General features: G+C 41.3%; 1 protein-coding gene across 4 annotated transcripts; it reads right to left on the bottom strand.

Annotated features, from left to right (window-relative positions):
• Window positions 1-83: 83 nt before the first annotated feature.
• LOC148897909 (cingulin-like protein 1) lies at window positions 84-16,449 on the bottom strand. Of its 4 annotated transcripts, none has more exons than XM_088996771.1 (19): window positions 16,249-16,416; window positions 13,721-14,603; window positions 13,562-13,626; window positions 11,730-11,835; window positions 11,534-11,629; window positions 11,305-11,453; window positions 9,936-10,077; window positions 9,641-9,853; window positions 9,370-9,576; window positions 8,018-8,122; window positions 7,791-7,943; window positions 7,533-7,703; window positions 7,174-7,326; window positions 4,309-4,398; window positions 2,822-2,905; window positions 2,310-2,434; window positions 1,233-1,341; window positions 993-1,156; window positions 84-903 (listed from the first exon to the last, which is right to left on the bottom strand). In XM_088996771.1, the coding sequence occupies exons 2-19, from the start codon at window positions 14,576-14,578 to the stop codon at window positions 828-830; spliced, it is 3,066 nt and encodes a 1,021-aa protein (XP_088852897.1). In that variant the 5' UTR covers window positions 14,579-14,603; window positions 16,249-16,416; the 3' UTR covers window positions 84-827. The 4 variants fall into 4 exon arrangements, with proteins under 4 accessions (XP_088852897.1, XP_088852895.1, XP_088852894.1 ...); XM_088996769.1 differs by having other exon boundaries at window positions 85-903; window positions 13,562-13,653; window positions 16,345-16,449; XM_088996768.1 differs by having other exon boundaries at window positions 85-903; window positions 13,562-13,653; window positions 16,249-16,415.
• Window positions 16,450-16,788: the final 339 nt, after the last annotated feature.

Below are 16,788 nucleotides of genomic sequence, written 5' to 3'. Positions count from 1 at the left end.
ATCTATCTATCTATCTATCTATCTATCTATCTATCTATCTATCTATCTATCTATCTATCTATCTATCTATCTATCTATCTATCTATCTATCTATCTATCTATCTATCTATCTAACCTATTCTTAGTTATAACTCGCCCGCTTGGCCGCCACTGGCTGCAAATGATCACATGATATTGCTTATCCAATCAGTGCTGTGGGAAGTTTAGTAACCCTGTGACTGTTGTGATACAGCGTACATAAAAAAATACTTGGGCCATGTCATTGTATTTACTTTTATCTGTTTTAATACACATATTTTTATTTTTAATGTCTTGAATTTGTAAAAAATATATATACTTTACACAAATGAAGGGTTTGGTGAACATGCATTTGAACCAGTTCAGTCCGGTTCCTCTAACAAAGAGCGACTAATCCAGAAGAACATTTGTGAACTCACCAATTTTATTTTGGTCCTAAGAAATGTCCAGACTCACAATTTCGACCTAAATTCTTACCAAATATGTTTGGTGGGCTTTAGTTTGTGTTAAAGTTAGGATAGAAAACGAATCGCTGGTATTTGTTAATACTGTCGTCCACATCGTAAGCACAATGGCGTTTGTTGCCACGTGACGTAGTTCGCAAAATGACCACTAGAGGTCAGCGTGAACACAATGAATGGGTAAAAAAAAAGTACAGATGACGGCTGAAGAAACGTTCTCATCGATGGACCACTCCTGTGCGACTGAGAGCTTACACAGACGGGTAAAAAGAGTTGTTATTGGAATTACTGGGGTGGGGGGGGGATATCGTTCTTCAATCCAAACATGAAATGGGTTATTTTATCCAGTTAATCTGAGCCTGTGTCATCCAGACCGTCGCCCCTCTCCGTCACTTTAATTACAGGAGGCGATTTCCGTTTGCGCCTGGTGAAGAAAACAAGACGACAAAAGTATCACAAAGTTAAGTCATACTTTGTCATTTGTGAGTAATCCGAAAGGAAGCATTAATTCACCTCATGTCTTTCCTCATGGTGTCAATTTGGCCGTGAAGATGCTCATTGGCCTCGAGTTGCTCCTCCAGCTCTCTCTGCAGCTTCTTCTTGGCGTGTTCCAGGCGTTCGATCTCCTCCTCGGCCTCGTCCATCTGCCTCTTGGCCGTCTTCAGTCTCTGAGTCAACTGCGGCGTTTGCAACAAGTCAAATCATGGACGGTGAGGAGGCGAGAGTGACAGATGGCGATGAGGGCTCTCCTACCTGGTCCCTGTGCGTCTGTAGATTGGCGTGATCCTCGTCGGCCTGCATCTTCATCTCCTTCACCTTGCGCTCCAGTTTTCGGTTGGCTTGCTGAAAATTGTTGTTGTCCCTGAGAGGAGATGCGCCAAGAGATCAGCTGCAGCTTCCTGTAATGTTACACCCTCCCACTGTGATGCTCGCAGCCTTGCAAGCGTGGGGAAAGTGATACCACAATGGGATCACCACACACAACTAATATGTAAAAAATTGGTATTGGTAGTACTTTACATTGTGGGATTTGATAGCCTTATGCTAGCTAGTATGCTTTGAGCTAATCGTCGTTACATATAATGTATAGTAATTGTGATTTGCTTTCCCCTCAATGGTGCAATAGCAATTTAACCCATTCACTGCCAGACATGTGCAAAACTGTGTCCACTCCAGTGCCAAGGTTTTTGTCATTGTCACTTGAATTCCAGAACCCACAGGATATTGAGTTTTAGGACTGCATAGTTAATTCCTAAATGATACGGGTCTGGAGTTATATGACTTTGAAATGAGGGCAGCTGTCCAAAATGCAATGCAATACCTACATATTGGTTTATATAGTGCTTTAACAAAAGCTGAAGCTGGAACAAAGCACTAGTATGGGAAAAAAGGAAATTCTGCCACCTTGCGGAAAAGAAAAAAACATTGGCAGAGGCCATGGCCAGTGCTTACCCGGCACCAGCACATGAAAAAAAAACGAACAGATTCGGGAATGGCGCTCTACGTCATATTTTCAATTCCCGAATAAATTTGTGAATGGCAGTGAATGAGTTAAGAAGTGATGTTTTTTTTCTGATGCAAACTAGGCTGTGCCTTTATCAATTCAACTTTTCAGGCTTCATGAAAGACAATCCGGTGGGCGATGTTAGATTGGTTGGAGTTTGCATGTTTCTTCCTGTGCCCACGTGGGTTTTTATTCCGGTTACCTCCCACGGTCTAAAAACATGCATGGCCATCTCACCTTTCTTCACCGACCAACGGCATGCCCGCTACCTCTTGTGAGTACAAGCGTATTGGAAAATGGAATTACTCAGTTAATGGCGCGCTTACCTTTCCTCCCCTTGCAGCCGTTCTTCAAGTTCTTGGATGCGACTATTGAGTTTGGAAATGAGAGAATCTTGGTTCGTCCTTTGTGATCCTTCTAAATGAGTCACTCTGCTCTTCAGGTCTTTATTCTGATGCAGGAAATGAAAGAAAGGAATGTCATAAATGAGACAAATTAAATTATATGCCACATAGCCAGCCAGCTCGAGTCAGAGTCTGGTCACATAAACAAAATAATGAGGAGACACCACTAAATCATTAAATGTGTCGATGAAGAATAGAAATGTTGAGGCTTCCAGAACAGTTTGGAGATAGGCCATTTTCTACTCCACTATGGTCCATAAAAGAAAGTTTCACATGGAAGAACTGCAAGAATCCTGACGGCGGGAGTCATCTCTCAGTTCCAACATGGCAGCTTTCGTTTTCTTATTATTTAAATTTACCCTCCCCCCCCCCCAAAAAAAAATAAAAAAAAATCACACAACAGATTCTTCTTTGAATGACGAGTTCACCCTTACCTGTCTTTCCAGACTGGTGTTGTCACACTCCAGGTCTTGCCTGACCGCTCTTTCCTGCATTAACTCACTTCTCATCTGATCCACCTGGGACACAACACATCAAAATGTACAATTTGGCCCCATACAATCACATCACATTGCAATTCAATGCATAAAAAAAGAACAGATAAATATATAAGGATATGGCGGCACATTCGTTTACAATATATTTCACCTTACAATTATCATATTTTCTGCACTAGAAGGCGCACCTAAAATATTTTTTTTTTCAAAAGCTAACCATGCGCCTCATAATCCGGTGCGCCTTATGTATGGAAAATGTTTTAAAATATGTCATTCATTGTAGGTGCCCCTTTGTCAGAGATGTTCGGTCGCACCCTGTGAACAAAGGCTCGAACACAGGAAGATTGTCTTTTTCTGCCGGCAGGGGACGCAGCCATTCATGACTGACACCCAACTTCTGCAGCGCTCTGCCAAGATGTTTATTGAGAGTATATGCAAATTTTAAGTGATACATTAGGAAAGCATAGTCTTCTTGATTTGAATAACACACCCCTGGACATCCCAAGCACCAAAAACTATAAAACAAGAGAACATAGACATTTTAAATGGTTGTCCTTTTTATGAATGTATAGATTTGTAACATTGCTAATGAGCTCTTCCTGTGAAGGAGTTTACCAAGTCGTAAATTAGTCCAAGGCCAGATCTCCTACATGAAGATGATAGTTTAACAGAATGTGTCTGTTCACCTCAGACTGACCCCAGGTTTTCTGTGCTTGCATTGTCGGCCTTCTAAGCATGAAACTTTTAAATATGATAACTTCCATTCATCTATTCTCTATCACCCTTAAAATGCGGTGCACCTTAGGTATGGAAAATGCTTTTAAATCTGTCATTCGTTGAAGGTGCGCCTTATATTCCAGAAAATATGGTACAGCACTTGGTTGGATAGCTACATAGACAGTGTCAATCAAAGCAGAGTGAATTTTAAATATCCCTAAAATCTTGACAAAAAAAAGAAAGAAAGAAAGGTCACTTTCAGTTTAAAGGGACTTGATTAGAGGAAGAGGAAATGCTGTCTACTCTTGTCTCTGCAGAGGCCCAGTGAAGGGAAAAATGAATCACCACAAACAATAGTTTGCTGTCTTTGCACTCCATCCAAAATAGTGTTTTGTGTCAATTAGTCCGCAGCATTTTTGCTTCTAGCGGTGGCCTACTTGAGTTGAAAAAAGTCACATGCTGGCTAAGATAATAAGAAACATATGATGTGAGGAGTGAAGGCGTACATCAAATGTGGCTACAAAAGCGAGCACAATAAAATGAAAACTTTTTTTAGGCGACGACTGAAGAGCTGTGGGGAAATCTGAGTATGGAGAACATCTGTTTATGCTATACGCATGACTTGCGATAATAATTAGATTGACCCTTGACTGAATCTGTTCATATCAAAAAAGCCCAGTGTTTTATTTGGAGGTATGTCAACCTGCCTGCTCTTTGGTTTTGTCTAATCGCTCCATCAGGCGGTCGGCGGTGCTGCGCTCATCGTTAACGTCTTCCTCCAGCTGACCGATGCGGCCCTGAGAAGGGAAAAGAGGATGGAAAAATATGTTATATTAGTATCGTGGCTTATTTTCATATCCTTTTGTCAATTGATCGTACTCATATGAGGATTTCAATCCCTGTTGTTATTTTAAAATGGATTTGATTGGCTGCTTGATTTTAGTGCTTCCTAATGTGATTTTTTTTTTTACAAATTAACACATTCCAAGATAAAGCATACCTCGAAAAAAATCAGGAACATGTATTTTGATTTTTACAATATAAAAAAAAAATTGTATGTGAGACTCGCGTCTTGGAATTAAAGCGGATTTATGTGGAACAGGAGATGTGAGACAGTCTATTTTCGTCAATGGATGCTACAGCTTCGTGTTTGCTTTCAAAATGTGCACATTCCACCATGACGTCTCTGATCGACTGGTGAAAGGGAGGCTTTGATCCTCTCTTCTTCCATCTAGAACTGCTTCATGTAACAAAGAGGGTACAGAAAGTTGTCTTGTGTCACTTTTTTCAATGTTGTTTTTGACTTCAAGATGGCGCCGCATGAGTGGCTGCCTTTACAGCAGCTCCTGTGTTTTGTTTTTCTACTTCTTTCTTTCCTTTCCTCTTCCTTTCATCACTTTATTGGTGTGAAATGTAAATTTCTGCATTGTGAGACAAATAAAGGCTCGGTGGCTGCGTTTCCTGCAGCTCCTGTTTTTTGTTTTTCTGCTTATTTCTTTCCTTTTCTCTTCCTTTAATAACTTTGCGACTGTGAAATGTAAATTTCTCCTCTGCGAGACTAATAAAGGTAAATCCAATCCGAATAAATTATAAAAAAATAACACTATTATGTCCTACTGGACCTTCTACACCCTGCCCACCACCTTTTCCAGCTACTCAACTCAGGCTGGCGCTACAGATTCTTGCGCACCGAATCCAGCAGACATTTAAACAGCTTCTTCCCCCACTGCCATGAACTCTCTCAACAGAAAACCAAATATAACTGTATAGTGCCTCTTTTCAATTTTGCACAAACCTGTGAAACAGTCTCCTGTTATAATAATTGTAGCATTAGCTATGTATTTATTTGTCATGTTTTTTTAATGATTTTAGTTGTTGTTAATGTTCCAGTGTTTTGTGTCCCACTCAGTCAGGTTGGAAGAACTTTTCCCGATAAACATGCGGCTTTCGTCGCTCGATGCGCAGTGTCAACAAACTGATGTCACTGTGTAATGTTTTGTCATCAGCAAGGCAAACAGTGCCGAGGCGTGAGATGCTGCTGCAGTGGTGCCTTTTGGCACCCTCATGGCTCCCGAGGACAAGGCAAAGGCAAATAGTGGCGCCGGGACACGTCGACGCCCCACGGCATGTGATTGAAGGGGAATGTAAACTCTTCTCATGCATTTGTGAATAAGTTCGAGGGTTCTAGGGCAAAGAATTATTTAAGTGTTGTCATAAAAATGAACCATTGCAAGTACAATCATTGCCATTTTTTTCGACGTAGATTCTAATTAATGCAGGTCATGGATATTCCTTATTTACCACTAGAAACACAAAACATGTGTTCACTCCAGTGCCAGGGTTTTTGTCATTGTCAGTTGAATTGCAGGACCCACAGAATATTGCGTTTTAGGACTACATAAACATTAAATAAAGCGTAAGAAACCTTCGACCCTCTTGTTTCATCAGGAAAAAATTGGTATATGGCTCTGGAGTTATATGAACATGAAATGAGTGTGGATGTCCAAAATACAATGCAATATTGGTTTATATAGTGCACGGACAACAGCTGAAGCTGGAACAAAGCGCTAACATGGAAAAAAAATGGAAATGCTGCCCCTTGTAGAAGGGAGGGGAAAAACATTTCCAGAAGTCTGGCCAGCACTTTATCGGCACCCAAGCAAGAAAAAAGAAAACCAGAACTAATTCGGGAATGGCGTTCTATGTCATATTTTCAATTCTCGATTAAATTTGTGAATGGCAATGACTGAGTTAAAATATGTCATTCAATGAAGGTGTGCCTTACAGTCTGGAAAATACTGTACGGTGATTTAAAACCAAAACGGCTTTTTGCGCAAAAGATCTTTAAAACCAAAAAAAGACTAAAATTACATGGATTTAAATTTTCCAGAATGACAATTTTAAATCTGTTTTGTATTATAGCAAATATGTTTCCAATTGGGAGGAGTGGTGAGCAACTGGTTAGCATGCCCGCCTCAAGATGCAGAGGTTTAGAGTTCGATTCCCGACCCAGCCTTCCTGTGTGGAATTTGTATGCCCTACTCCACAGGTGCCAAAGTCAAGTACCGGGGAACAAATCTGGCCCACCATATCATTTCATTCGGCCTGCGAAAGCAAATCAAGCATGCCAAGTGCCATGTTACTTCCGGGTTGAGTGAACGCTGGCGCGTGTGGCTGCCGTTGCTCACCCGCAGAAGAAATATCCTGTGACTGTAAAGTGTCCTTGAGAGTTTTGAAAGGCGATTATTAATATTATGAATTCTGAACTTTTTTTTTAATTGTCATATGTAAACTGCGATAACAGTCATTATTCTTGACTTCAGATTTGAAAACTAGTTCTTCATGAACTCATTCACTGCCAGACATGGTCTGCGATTGGCTGGCAACCGGTTCAGGGTGGCCCCCGTCTACTTCCCACAGACTATTTGCATTACTCCAACATGCCCGTGACTCATATGAGGATAAACTGATCAGATGATTGGTTGGATGTTTATAAGAATTTTGATTGTACAAGCAGCAGTTTGGCAAGAGAGCAAATCCTCCAAAAAAGGAGCTTTGGTGCATCTGTTCACCTCAAGGAGTTTGACGTGCCGCTCGCGCTCCTCCACCGTGGTGCCGTTCCTCTCCTCCAGCTCAACCACTCTTTGTTCCAGCTGTTGGACCCTGGACTGGGCCTCCTGCTGCTCCCTGTGACACCTCCGCAGATCTTCCTCCAGAGGAAGCAGCTGAGCATAGAATAAACATGAAGATTAGGAAAGGAGAGGCACGTGAAAGAAATGATACTGTACTTTTGACGACATTCTACTGTTGGGTGTGTTCCATCGCATTTTACTTGAACACCAAAATTCCCTTTGGTCTATTTCACCAGTGACTTTGACATCCGACCCCTCGTTGTGATGAGTCAGCAAAATGATTTCCGAGGGGGCCGCACCTCATCCTGAAGCTTTTTGGCCGCTAGTCGGGATTTTTCTAGCTCAGTTCCCTTTTCCTGCAGCTGTCTGCGGAGTTCGGACAACTCCCTCTGACTCCTTTCTTTGGCCTCGTTAACTTGGCTCTGAAGAACATCTGTAGATGCCTCGCAGTCTTCCATGATGCTATTCATCTTAGTGGGCAGATTTACAAGCAGAGAGGTGAAACTCCACCCCGCGGTCTAGCAATGAGCAATAGAAAGAGGCGAGGAGACTCATACCTTTCTCTGAAGTTGTTCCACTGTCCTATCTTGGAGCCTTCTCTCATCCTCCAGTTCACCTTTGCTCTTCCACAACTCCTCAGTTTGTTTCCGCTCCTCCCTGAGTTTTTCTTTCATGTCTCTGTGCTCGTGGTTCAGTTTGGTCAGCTTACTCTACGATAACAGAGCGGAACTTTTATATCCATGTCAAGATACTTTCACAAAGACCTTAGATTTTTGTTTTTTACTTGGACTTCCTCTAAACGGGCCAGCAGAGATCGGTTGGATTGACACATTTCCTCTTCATTTCTCCTCACATCCTGCAGTGCTTCCTCCAACTGGTGCTTTTCTCTCTTTAGAGCAAACAAACAACAGGAAAAGCAAAGGCCGCATGACATCATTTCGCCCAGGGCATGATAAAGCCACAAAAACAATTAAGTGAGCACACACACCTCCATTTCATTTGTCACCTGATGATGATAATTGCTGTGATGTCTAATTTGAATATTCTAAGCAAGTTTAACAAAAAAGTTGACCTGGAAAAAATAAAAAACAAATTAATTTATTCACTGCCATTCATGGATTTATTAGGGAATTAATTTTTTTTCGGGTTTTGGTTTTACTTGTCTGGGGTGCCGATAAAGCGCTGGCCATGACCTCTGGCAATGGGGGCAGCATTTCCATGTTAGCACTTTGTTCCAGCTTCAGCTGTTGTTAAAGCGCTAAATAAACCAATATCTATGTATTGCATTGTACTTTGGACAGCTGCCTTCATTTCAAGGTCATATAACTCCAGACCCATGTACTTTAGGAATTAATTCTTTTTTTCTGATGAAAGAAGAGAGTCTAAGGTTTCTTACGCTGCATTGAATGTTGATGTAGTCCTAAACCTCAATATTCGGTGGGTCCTGGAATTGGAGTGACAATGACAAAAACCTTGGCACTGGAGTGTACACATACAGGTACATATCAGAATCAGAATCAGAATCAGAATCATCTTTATTGCCAAGTATGTAGAACACACAAGGAATTTGTTTCCGGTAGAACACGCTGCACTAGTATCGTTGTCAAAAAAACTGCTAAGTGGCACTATACAGTTCCATTTTGGCTACTGTTGAAGATATTTGCAGATGTCTGGCAGTGAATGAGTTAAGGTCCAAAATTAAAGTGTTGCATTATATTGTATTGATTTCTTAGTAGGTTTGAACGATTTTTAAAAATACCATATTTTTTAGATAGACAGAGAGAGTGAGAGACAGACAGACAGACAGCCAGACAGCCAGACAGACAGACAGACAGCCAGACAGACAGACAGATATATAGATAGATAGATAGATAGATAGATAGATAGATAGATAGATAGATAGATAGATAGATAGATAGATAGATAGATAGATAGATAGATAGATAGATAGATAGATAGAAAGAAATAGGCAGGCGGGCGGGCGGGCGGGCAGATAGATAGGTAGGTAGAGAGATAGATAGATAGATAGATAGATAGATAGATAGATAGATAGATAGATAGATAGATAGATAGATAGATAGATAGATAGATAGATAGATAGATAGATTTTTTTGGGGGGGGGAACTGACAACTAACCTCCAGCTGCTTCACTCGTTGCTCCTGCAGTCTCTCCGACCCTTTGGAGTCCTGAATGGCTCGGCTCAACTGATCCACCTTGCTGCCAAGCTCCTGCACTTTTGCCTTGAGTTGATCTCTTTGCTCACTCAGCTCCTGCATCTTCTCCTTGGCTGCACCGCCCTCCTCCAGTGCCTCCACTTTTTCTCGGCCCAGCACGCTGTTGCTCTAAGTTCAAGGGAAACAAAGACCGTGTGAATAAAAGAACAATAAAGAATGCCATGGCACTCACCTCTCTCGACATCTCCAAATCTCTCATCAGATGCTGAAGTTCTAATTCGTATTCTTCCTTCAGTGCAGCAATGTATTTATCGTGGGTCTCCACTTCATCTTTAATGGCCTCCTTTAAGTCGTTGAGTTCTTTCTCCTGCTGTTGGAGAAGCTCCTCACGCTCCTCCTTCACCGAGAGCATCTCTTGAAAGTCCGTACGCAGCTGGACCATATCCTGAGACATGAACACATGTTTCCCACCATTATCGGATTGTTTGCTTGAGCTGCTGTGTAGAATTAGGAGACAGAAACGATACCTTCAGAAGGACTTCTTTCTCTGTATTGATCATTTCTGCCTTCTTCGATTGGTCCAGTTCATCGTGCATTTCTGACAACTGCTGCTGGAGGTCCTTCATCTGCATTTTAGAACAATCCCTGTCTGCAATCATCTGAGTTAATCTGTGAAATACACACACACACACACACACACACACACACACACACACACACACACACACACACACACACACACACACACACACACACACACATATATATATATATATATATATATATATATATATATATATATATATATATATATATATATATATAGAGAGAGAGAGAGAGAGAGAGAGAGAGATAGATAGATAGATAGATAGATAGATAGATAGATAGATAGATAGATAGATAGATAGATAGATAGATAGATAGATAGATAGATAGATAGATAGATAGATAGATAGATAGATAGATAGATAGATATATGTATATGTACATATTCCTGTGCAGTGAGACCTCAACTTACGAACTTAATTAGTTCCCAGACAGAGTGTGTAAGGTGAAAAGTGTGTATCTAAAAAAAAAGTTCCCGTAGGAAACCATTAAAATGGGAATAATCCGTTCCCGGGTTTCCATAAAATATACTTTTCAACTAAATAAGCCTTAAAACTACATACAACATACCTTATTCTATATATAATAAATGTGCTATTGTATTGTAATGAAAGAAATACACTGCATTGTATCATAAAGTCACTGTATTTTGTTTTACTACTTCTTTCTTTCCTTTCATCTTCCTTTCATATCTGTTGCTGTGAAATGTAAATTTCTCCACTGCGAGACTACCAAAGGTTAATCAAATCCAATCCAATCCAAAAAAAAACCTAATATCTGAAAGTAAATTTCAGTCAGGTTGGCAAACTGAATATTTTTGGATAGGAGCAAGCGATCGTGGATATCATTTGCATTTTGTTAAATATGTTGCATGCATATTTCGGTCAGCCATGGTGTAAAAAACAATGTTGCGAAACACACACACAAAAATTGCGCAACATGTGGAATTAGTCAACAAACGGAAAAAACAACACATTCCATTAATTCCTCCCTATTACTTTAATGACTTTTTTTACATGATCAAGTAAAAAAATGTGTTGTTATTTTAATGTATTGCGTAAGAAAATGTAAAAAAAAACAAGTCAAACCATTCTTATACTCATTGAATGTATAAACAATGAAAGCATTCTTGTGTTTTATTTACTTCTAATTTACACTTTTATAACGCTCACATTATTTGAACACGCACCACAGAGTCGCAAAGACAAAAATCTCCCTATTTATGATTTCTGAAACTTAACATGTATAACAATCTAATCAGATCCAACACAACGAATGCTTTATACTTACTCGTCTTTGGCAGACTTCAGTTGCGAGTCAATTTCCATCAGTTTGTTTCTGAGTTTGGTGAGCTCAGCCTGATTCTTGGACAATTCTTCCTGCAGGTTCTTCTTCTCCATCCGGGCTTTCTCACAGGCTTTGGCAAGTGTCTTTTCATTCTGAGGGACAAAATGAATTGTCTCAAGATGAAAGTTTTAGAAATGTAAGCAAACCGATTCAGGTAAAATCTACACATAACCTTCATCTCGGTTTCCAGTTTTCGCGTTAAGTCATATACTTGTGACTCCAGGGCTCCTTGTTTCTCCAGAAGTCGCTTCAGCTCTCCTGTTTGATCCTACGGAGCGTAAAAGTTCCATTCAAACATGCTACATTAGTCAAGAGTGAGCTATCGTGGAGAGCATTTTCACCCCCCCCCCCCCCCCCCCCACATTCACTTTCACCTCCTCCTCCACATTCTCAGCCGTTTTCCACTTTAGTCTGTTGATCCTTTCAAGCAGCAGGTTGACTTTCCTCCTGGTGACCGACACTTCGTCCGTCGTCCTAAGAAGAAAGGCAAATGTTTTAAAAACATTTTTATCTTGTTGCTTTGACTGTTCAGACGCTGGCTAAACTTCACTCAGCCGACCGCGGCCTTTTGTCTGAGCTCGTGTCAAAATAGGTGATGGATCTTTTAAGACATTCCAGGGTATTTCTGGAGAAGTAAGATCATGCTCTACATTCCTGATTGACTCGGTGTGGGGGTGGATGTGTGAGCAGCTGTGCCGGGAACTCTGTTATCAGACTATCACAATGGAGAAAGTTGCAAAAAAAATTGACTTTATTCTATCATCTAATCAACAGGTGTCAAAGTCAAGGCCTGGGGGCCAAAACTGGCCCGCCACATCCTTTTATTCGGCCCATGAAAGCAAATCAAACATAGCAAGTGCCATGATGCTTGCTAAAGTCCGAACCAACATTTCAAATTATCATATGTAAACCATAATAACAGTCATTATTCATGATTTCAGATTTGAAAACTCATTCACTGCCAGACCTGTGCAAAAATATGTCCACTCCAGTGCCAGGGTTTTTGTCATTGTCACTTGAATTCCAGCACCCACAGAAAATTATTATTATTATAATTATTGGTATTTTGCATTTGACTAAAAATATCAGCCTGCATGTTTTGGGTATTTTAGATGCTATAAAACGTTTTTTCTGATGTCAGTTAGGAAACAACAAAAAATGGTGTCGGTTGTCCTTTAACTCATTCACTGCCAGACATGTGCAAAAACTCCAGTGCCAGGGTTTTTGTCATTGTCACTCGAATTCCAAGACCCACGGAATATTGAGTTTTAGGACTTGTGTTTGGGAGTCTTTTACTGAGCGAGTTGCTTGTTCTGTAGCCACAAAGGGACATAAGTCTTCTTGTGCCGGTCCCAAGCCCGGATAAATACAGAGGGTTGTGTCAGGAATGGCATCCGACATAAAAGCTTGGCCAAAACAAACATGCGGATCAAACCTCTAAAGATGGAGGACACTGATTAGCTGTGGCGACCCCTTGAAGGGAAAAGCCGAAAGGAAAAGAAGAAGAGGACTACATAAACATTCAGTACAGCATTAGAAACCTGAGACTCTTTCTTTCACCAGGAAAAAATAGTTAATTCCTAAATCATATGGGTCTGGAGTTATATGAGCTTGAAATGGGGGCGGCTGTCCAAAATACAATGCAATACATACAGTAGATATTGGTTTACATAGCGCTTTAACAACAGCTGAAGCTGGAACAAAGCACTAACATGGAAAAAAGGGAAATACTGCCCCCTCGTGGAAAAGAAAAAAAACATTGCCAGAGGCCCAAGCCAGCGCTTTATTTGCACCCAAGCATGAAAAAACAAAACCCGAAAAAATTCGGGGATTGGCACTCTACGTCATATTTTAAATTCCTGAATACATTCGTGAATGCCAGTGAATGAATTGGTTTGCTGTTCAGTAATTTTGTGCCATCTTTGAATCAAAATTTGAATGCAAGTGAGCCATTGGAAAAAATAAAAACAAGTGCATCTATCTTGTGAATTTGAGCACAAAAATAAAGAATACTGTTTTATACATTAGGTTCATGAAAAACACAGCGTTTGTCCTCATTTCAACATTTTTCAAGCATTTCTTTTGTCATGCAACTGGTTCAGAAGCAGAAGATCCAATGTGACCACCTGCCCCTCGAGTGCTGACAAAAAAATAGCGGAAGTACCTTTTCCCCATTTGACTTCTTAATGTCTTCACTCACCCTTCCTTGAGGTAGATGAAGAGCATTTTCTTGGCTGCATCTTCATTCGGGTCTACCGATACCTGCTGTCCTTTCAGAAGATCAGGAGTGACCTGGTTAGAGAGCATGATAAATAGAACCTTTTACATGTGAACCGCGTCTGCAAGGAAATGGCTTTACCTGAGCGTCTCTTTCCTTTGTTCCATCTATGCAAACGCTCTGCGACAATTCCTTTTTTCTGTGAAGTACTTGTGCTGCTATGTCAATCCCATGACGATCTTTAAACTGCATGCCAGGTTTGATCTCTTCTCTTTTGTTGGCCTCTCCACCCAGCAGTCGAGCCCTGGCTGATCCCGGAGGATACACCTCACCAGAGGTCACGCCGCCGCTTCCGCCCTTTAGAGACAACGTCCTGCTGGATGAAGCGGAAGACGAGGCGGAAGCTCTGCCGCTGTCCACGCTACGCGATCGTCGCGTTTCTTCCGGGTCCAGACGACTTCTGGGGCTACCCCTTCCTCTACGCTGGCTAGTGTTAAACTGGTTTATTAGCTTGCCGACAGACATAAAAGGTTCAGAGTCTACAGAGTTTGGAGAAATTGCAGGGAGGCGGCCATCCGAGTGAGGCATATTATGGTCGTCTGTTGGGCCTTCTGCTGGAAGCGGAATCCGCGGTTTGGTCTGATCTCCTGTTTTTCCCGGAAGAGTTTCCAAAGGGTTGAGATGGTTGAGGTTGTTGCTTCTGGGGTCGTACGGTCTCAGGATCTCTGGATGTTTCTGGTAATGAAACTCGGACAAGGAGCTAGTCCCATCCACGGACCTCCTCACCATGCCTGGTTTGAAGCCAGTCTGGTGAGTTATGACTGATATATCTCTGTGGTTTTCTTCGCCAGAACTGTTCAGAACGACAAAAGGCTGGCCTTTAATCCCTTGAACCTGCACCCGAACGCCAAAGAAACCGTCATGGCCGCCTCTGGGGTTGTGCGGATCAACGTAAATCTTCTGTAACCTCATTTCCGGGGAGCCACCTACGCCAGCCATCGTGGCTCCAGCTGCATTCGCAGAACTAATGTGGAAACAGAGGTTCTGAATTACACAGATTCCAACTTGCAGGCAAGTGTGAGTATCAGAGCCACCGACTGTTTTTTTTTTCACAATTTGGCAAGTTTGATTGAGTTCACCTTGGAAAATTTGACGAGTTCCTAAATAAGGCCCTGATGAACACCGACCCAGCATGGGAAGGCATACACAGATGTTTACACAACATTAGAGTTGCAGTGCAAGTAGGACACGGTGACATCGTGCCATCCACGGATCTCCTCTCTCACACTCAAACGTAGCTGCACTCACGAGCCAACATGAATCCATACATAGACAGCAGCTTGATATTGCAGACAACTCACTCAGTGTGTTAATGACACTGTCGTATTGTACCAACAACACTGAGCCAATTGAATTACGACTACAACTGGATGAGGTTTGTGGGGTGTCGTCACCCACTTCATGGTATAAAGAACCAATATTTGTCAAGAGAGATTGGAACACTGGAAGCATTGTTCTCATTATTGCATTCGATTTAAAATTTAGAGCCCATGCGCAGATGTGTTTTTGATTATCTGCCTAAGGATTTATTATGTCTTTGTCGGAGAAGATGAAAAAGGTAACAACAATATTAGGTTTTTTTTGGTACAAGGGTGCATTCTATGCAACGCTGAAATAAAGTACCATATTAATAACAATTTCTGGTTAAATTATTTTTGGTAAATCATGTCATGTAGACTTCCTCCCACATTCCAAAAACAAAGCACGGCAGGTTAATGTAACACTCTTAGTTGTCCCTCAATGTGAGTGTGAGAATTAATAGTTCGTCGATGTGTCATCAGCTTAAGAATGAATGACTGTGTCTTTGTGTTGTCATATTGTCTTTGTGCTGTCATATTATTTGTTATTTAGTTTTTTTTTTGTTCTTTTGACTTCAAGACAGCGCCGCGAGAGTGGCTGCCTTTCCAGCAGCTCATGTATTTTGTTTTTCTACTTTCATCACTTTGCTGCTGTGAAATGTAAATTTCTCCACTGTGAGACTAATACAGGCAAATCCAATCCAATGGCTGGCGACCGGTTCAGGGTGTCCCCCGCCTACTGCCCGAAGACAGTTGGGATAGGCGCCAGTACACCGGGTTGGAAAAAGATGGATGTTAACTGATGGCTTCATCATTTGTAACCTTTTCGGAAAAAAAGTTTTGGGCTGCCAGATGGAGGAAAAAAATCCCCCCTTAGCATATGAAAACGTAGTTTTCTATCAAAGCGTACGACAGTACTTTATAACATACGGTACATAAAAGCACGCGTCCTTTTGGAATTTCCTATATCGGGGAGGCAAAATAAAAGTAGAAGAGTTTTATTCTTGAATTCTATCCTGATTTAACAGGAAAGCAAAAAAAGGTGTCATTCACATCAATCACTGTAATCATTCCTTGGGGTTTTGTTACAGCTTTAATGCTAGCATTAGCTCGTTACCGTGTCCCACAGGTAAAGTAACACCTCATTAGTCAACAGCAAGGAATGCCTGCATATGGTTCTGAGAGGGCAGTGTAAGGTTGCTGTTTGGACAAGACACCGACATTAAAACGGAGAGGCTGTCCGTCACAAAAAGCAAAGACCTTCAAAAAGATGAGGGGAATAATTTCTTTACCGAGGTTCCATAAACTCACCACAAGCACACCAAAGAAGGTTTGAAGCCTTTCCTTGTTATTCTTCCGTTCTTGCCATTATAATGGAGTAAAATTGTAATAAAGACGGGAACGTACCCGTTCTGAGTGTAAAAATGAGCGAATCAAAGTGGAGTCCTCCTTTTTCCTCTGAACTGTCCCGCTGTACTGCCTCTGCCCAAAGAGGCGTTCACAAACTCCGCGGTGTCCGACGTCCCAATGTCACGTGACAAAAAGACCTGTTCGTTAATTCGTGCAGACGGCCCAAAGACGTGGCTATCGGGTATGATCGTCCGGTCAGAATTCTGTTGCTCAAGTTAAACCCCATTCAGCATTTAATTTGATATTCTAAAATTTGTTCACAAAGTATTTTCTAAAATGTATCGATCCAACCTATTTTTTTTTTTGCTGTGACTCTGCTTTCAATTACAGGCCATCTGGTTTTCGACGCTTAATTGATGAATGAAATAGAAAATAAGTCGTTCAGAAGTCTACTTTGGACACTCAGTTTAAAATTCAATTTGACAAATAGTAATTGGCGTG

Source organism: Hippocampus bargibanti, linkage group LG05 (assembly GCF_051943395.1).
Source record: "Hippocampus bargibanti isolate YZ-2025 linkage group LG05, ASM5194339v1, whole genome shotgun sequence".
NCBI classification, from domain to species: Eukaryota; Metazoa; Chordata; class Actinopteri; order Syngnathiformes; family Syngnathidae; genus Hippocampus; species Hippocampus bargibanti.
Note: the sequence above shows the minus strand (reverse complement) of the source record. Positions and strands in the feature narration are given on the sequence as shown.

Bases quoted from the DNA above. Each gene is read 5' to 3' on its own strand.
- LOC148897909 (XM_088996769.1), bottom strand. From the start codon at position 14,578: ATGGCTGGCGTAGGTGGCTCCCCGGAAATGAGGTTACAGAAGATTTAC. The intron at 9,577-9,640 runs GTGAGTGCCATG...CCTTGAACTTAG, and splicing joins ATTTGGAGATGTCGAGAGAG to AGCAACAGCGTGCTGGGCCG. The intron at 7,944-8,017 runs GTAAAAAACAAA...CTGTTATCGTAG, and splicing joins CCCGTTTAGAGGAAGTCCAA to AGTAAGCTGACCAAACTGAA.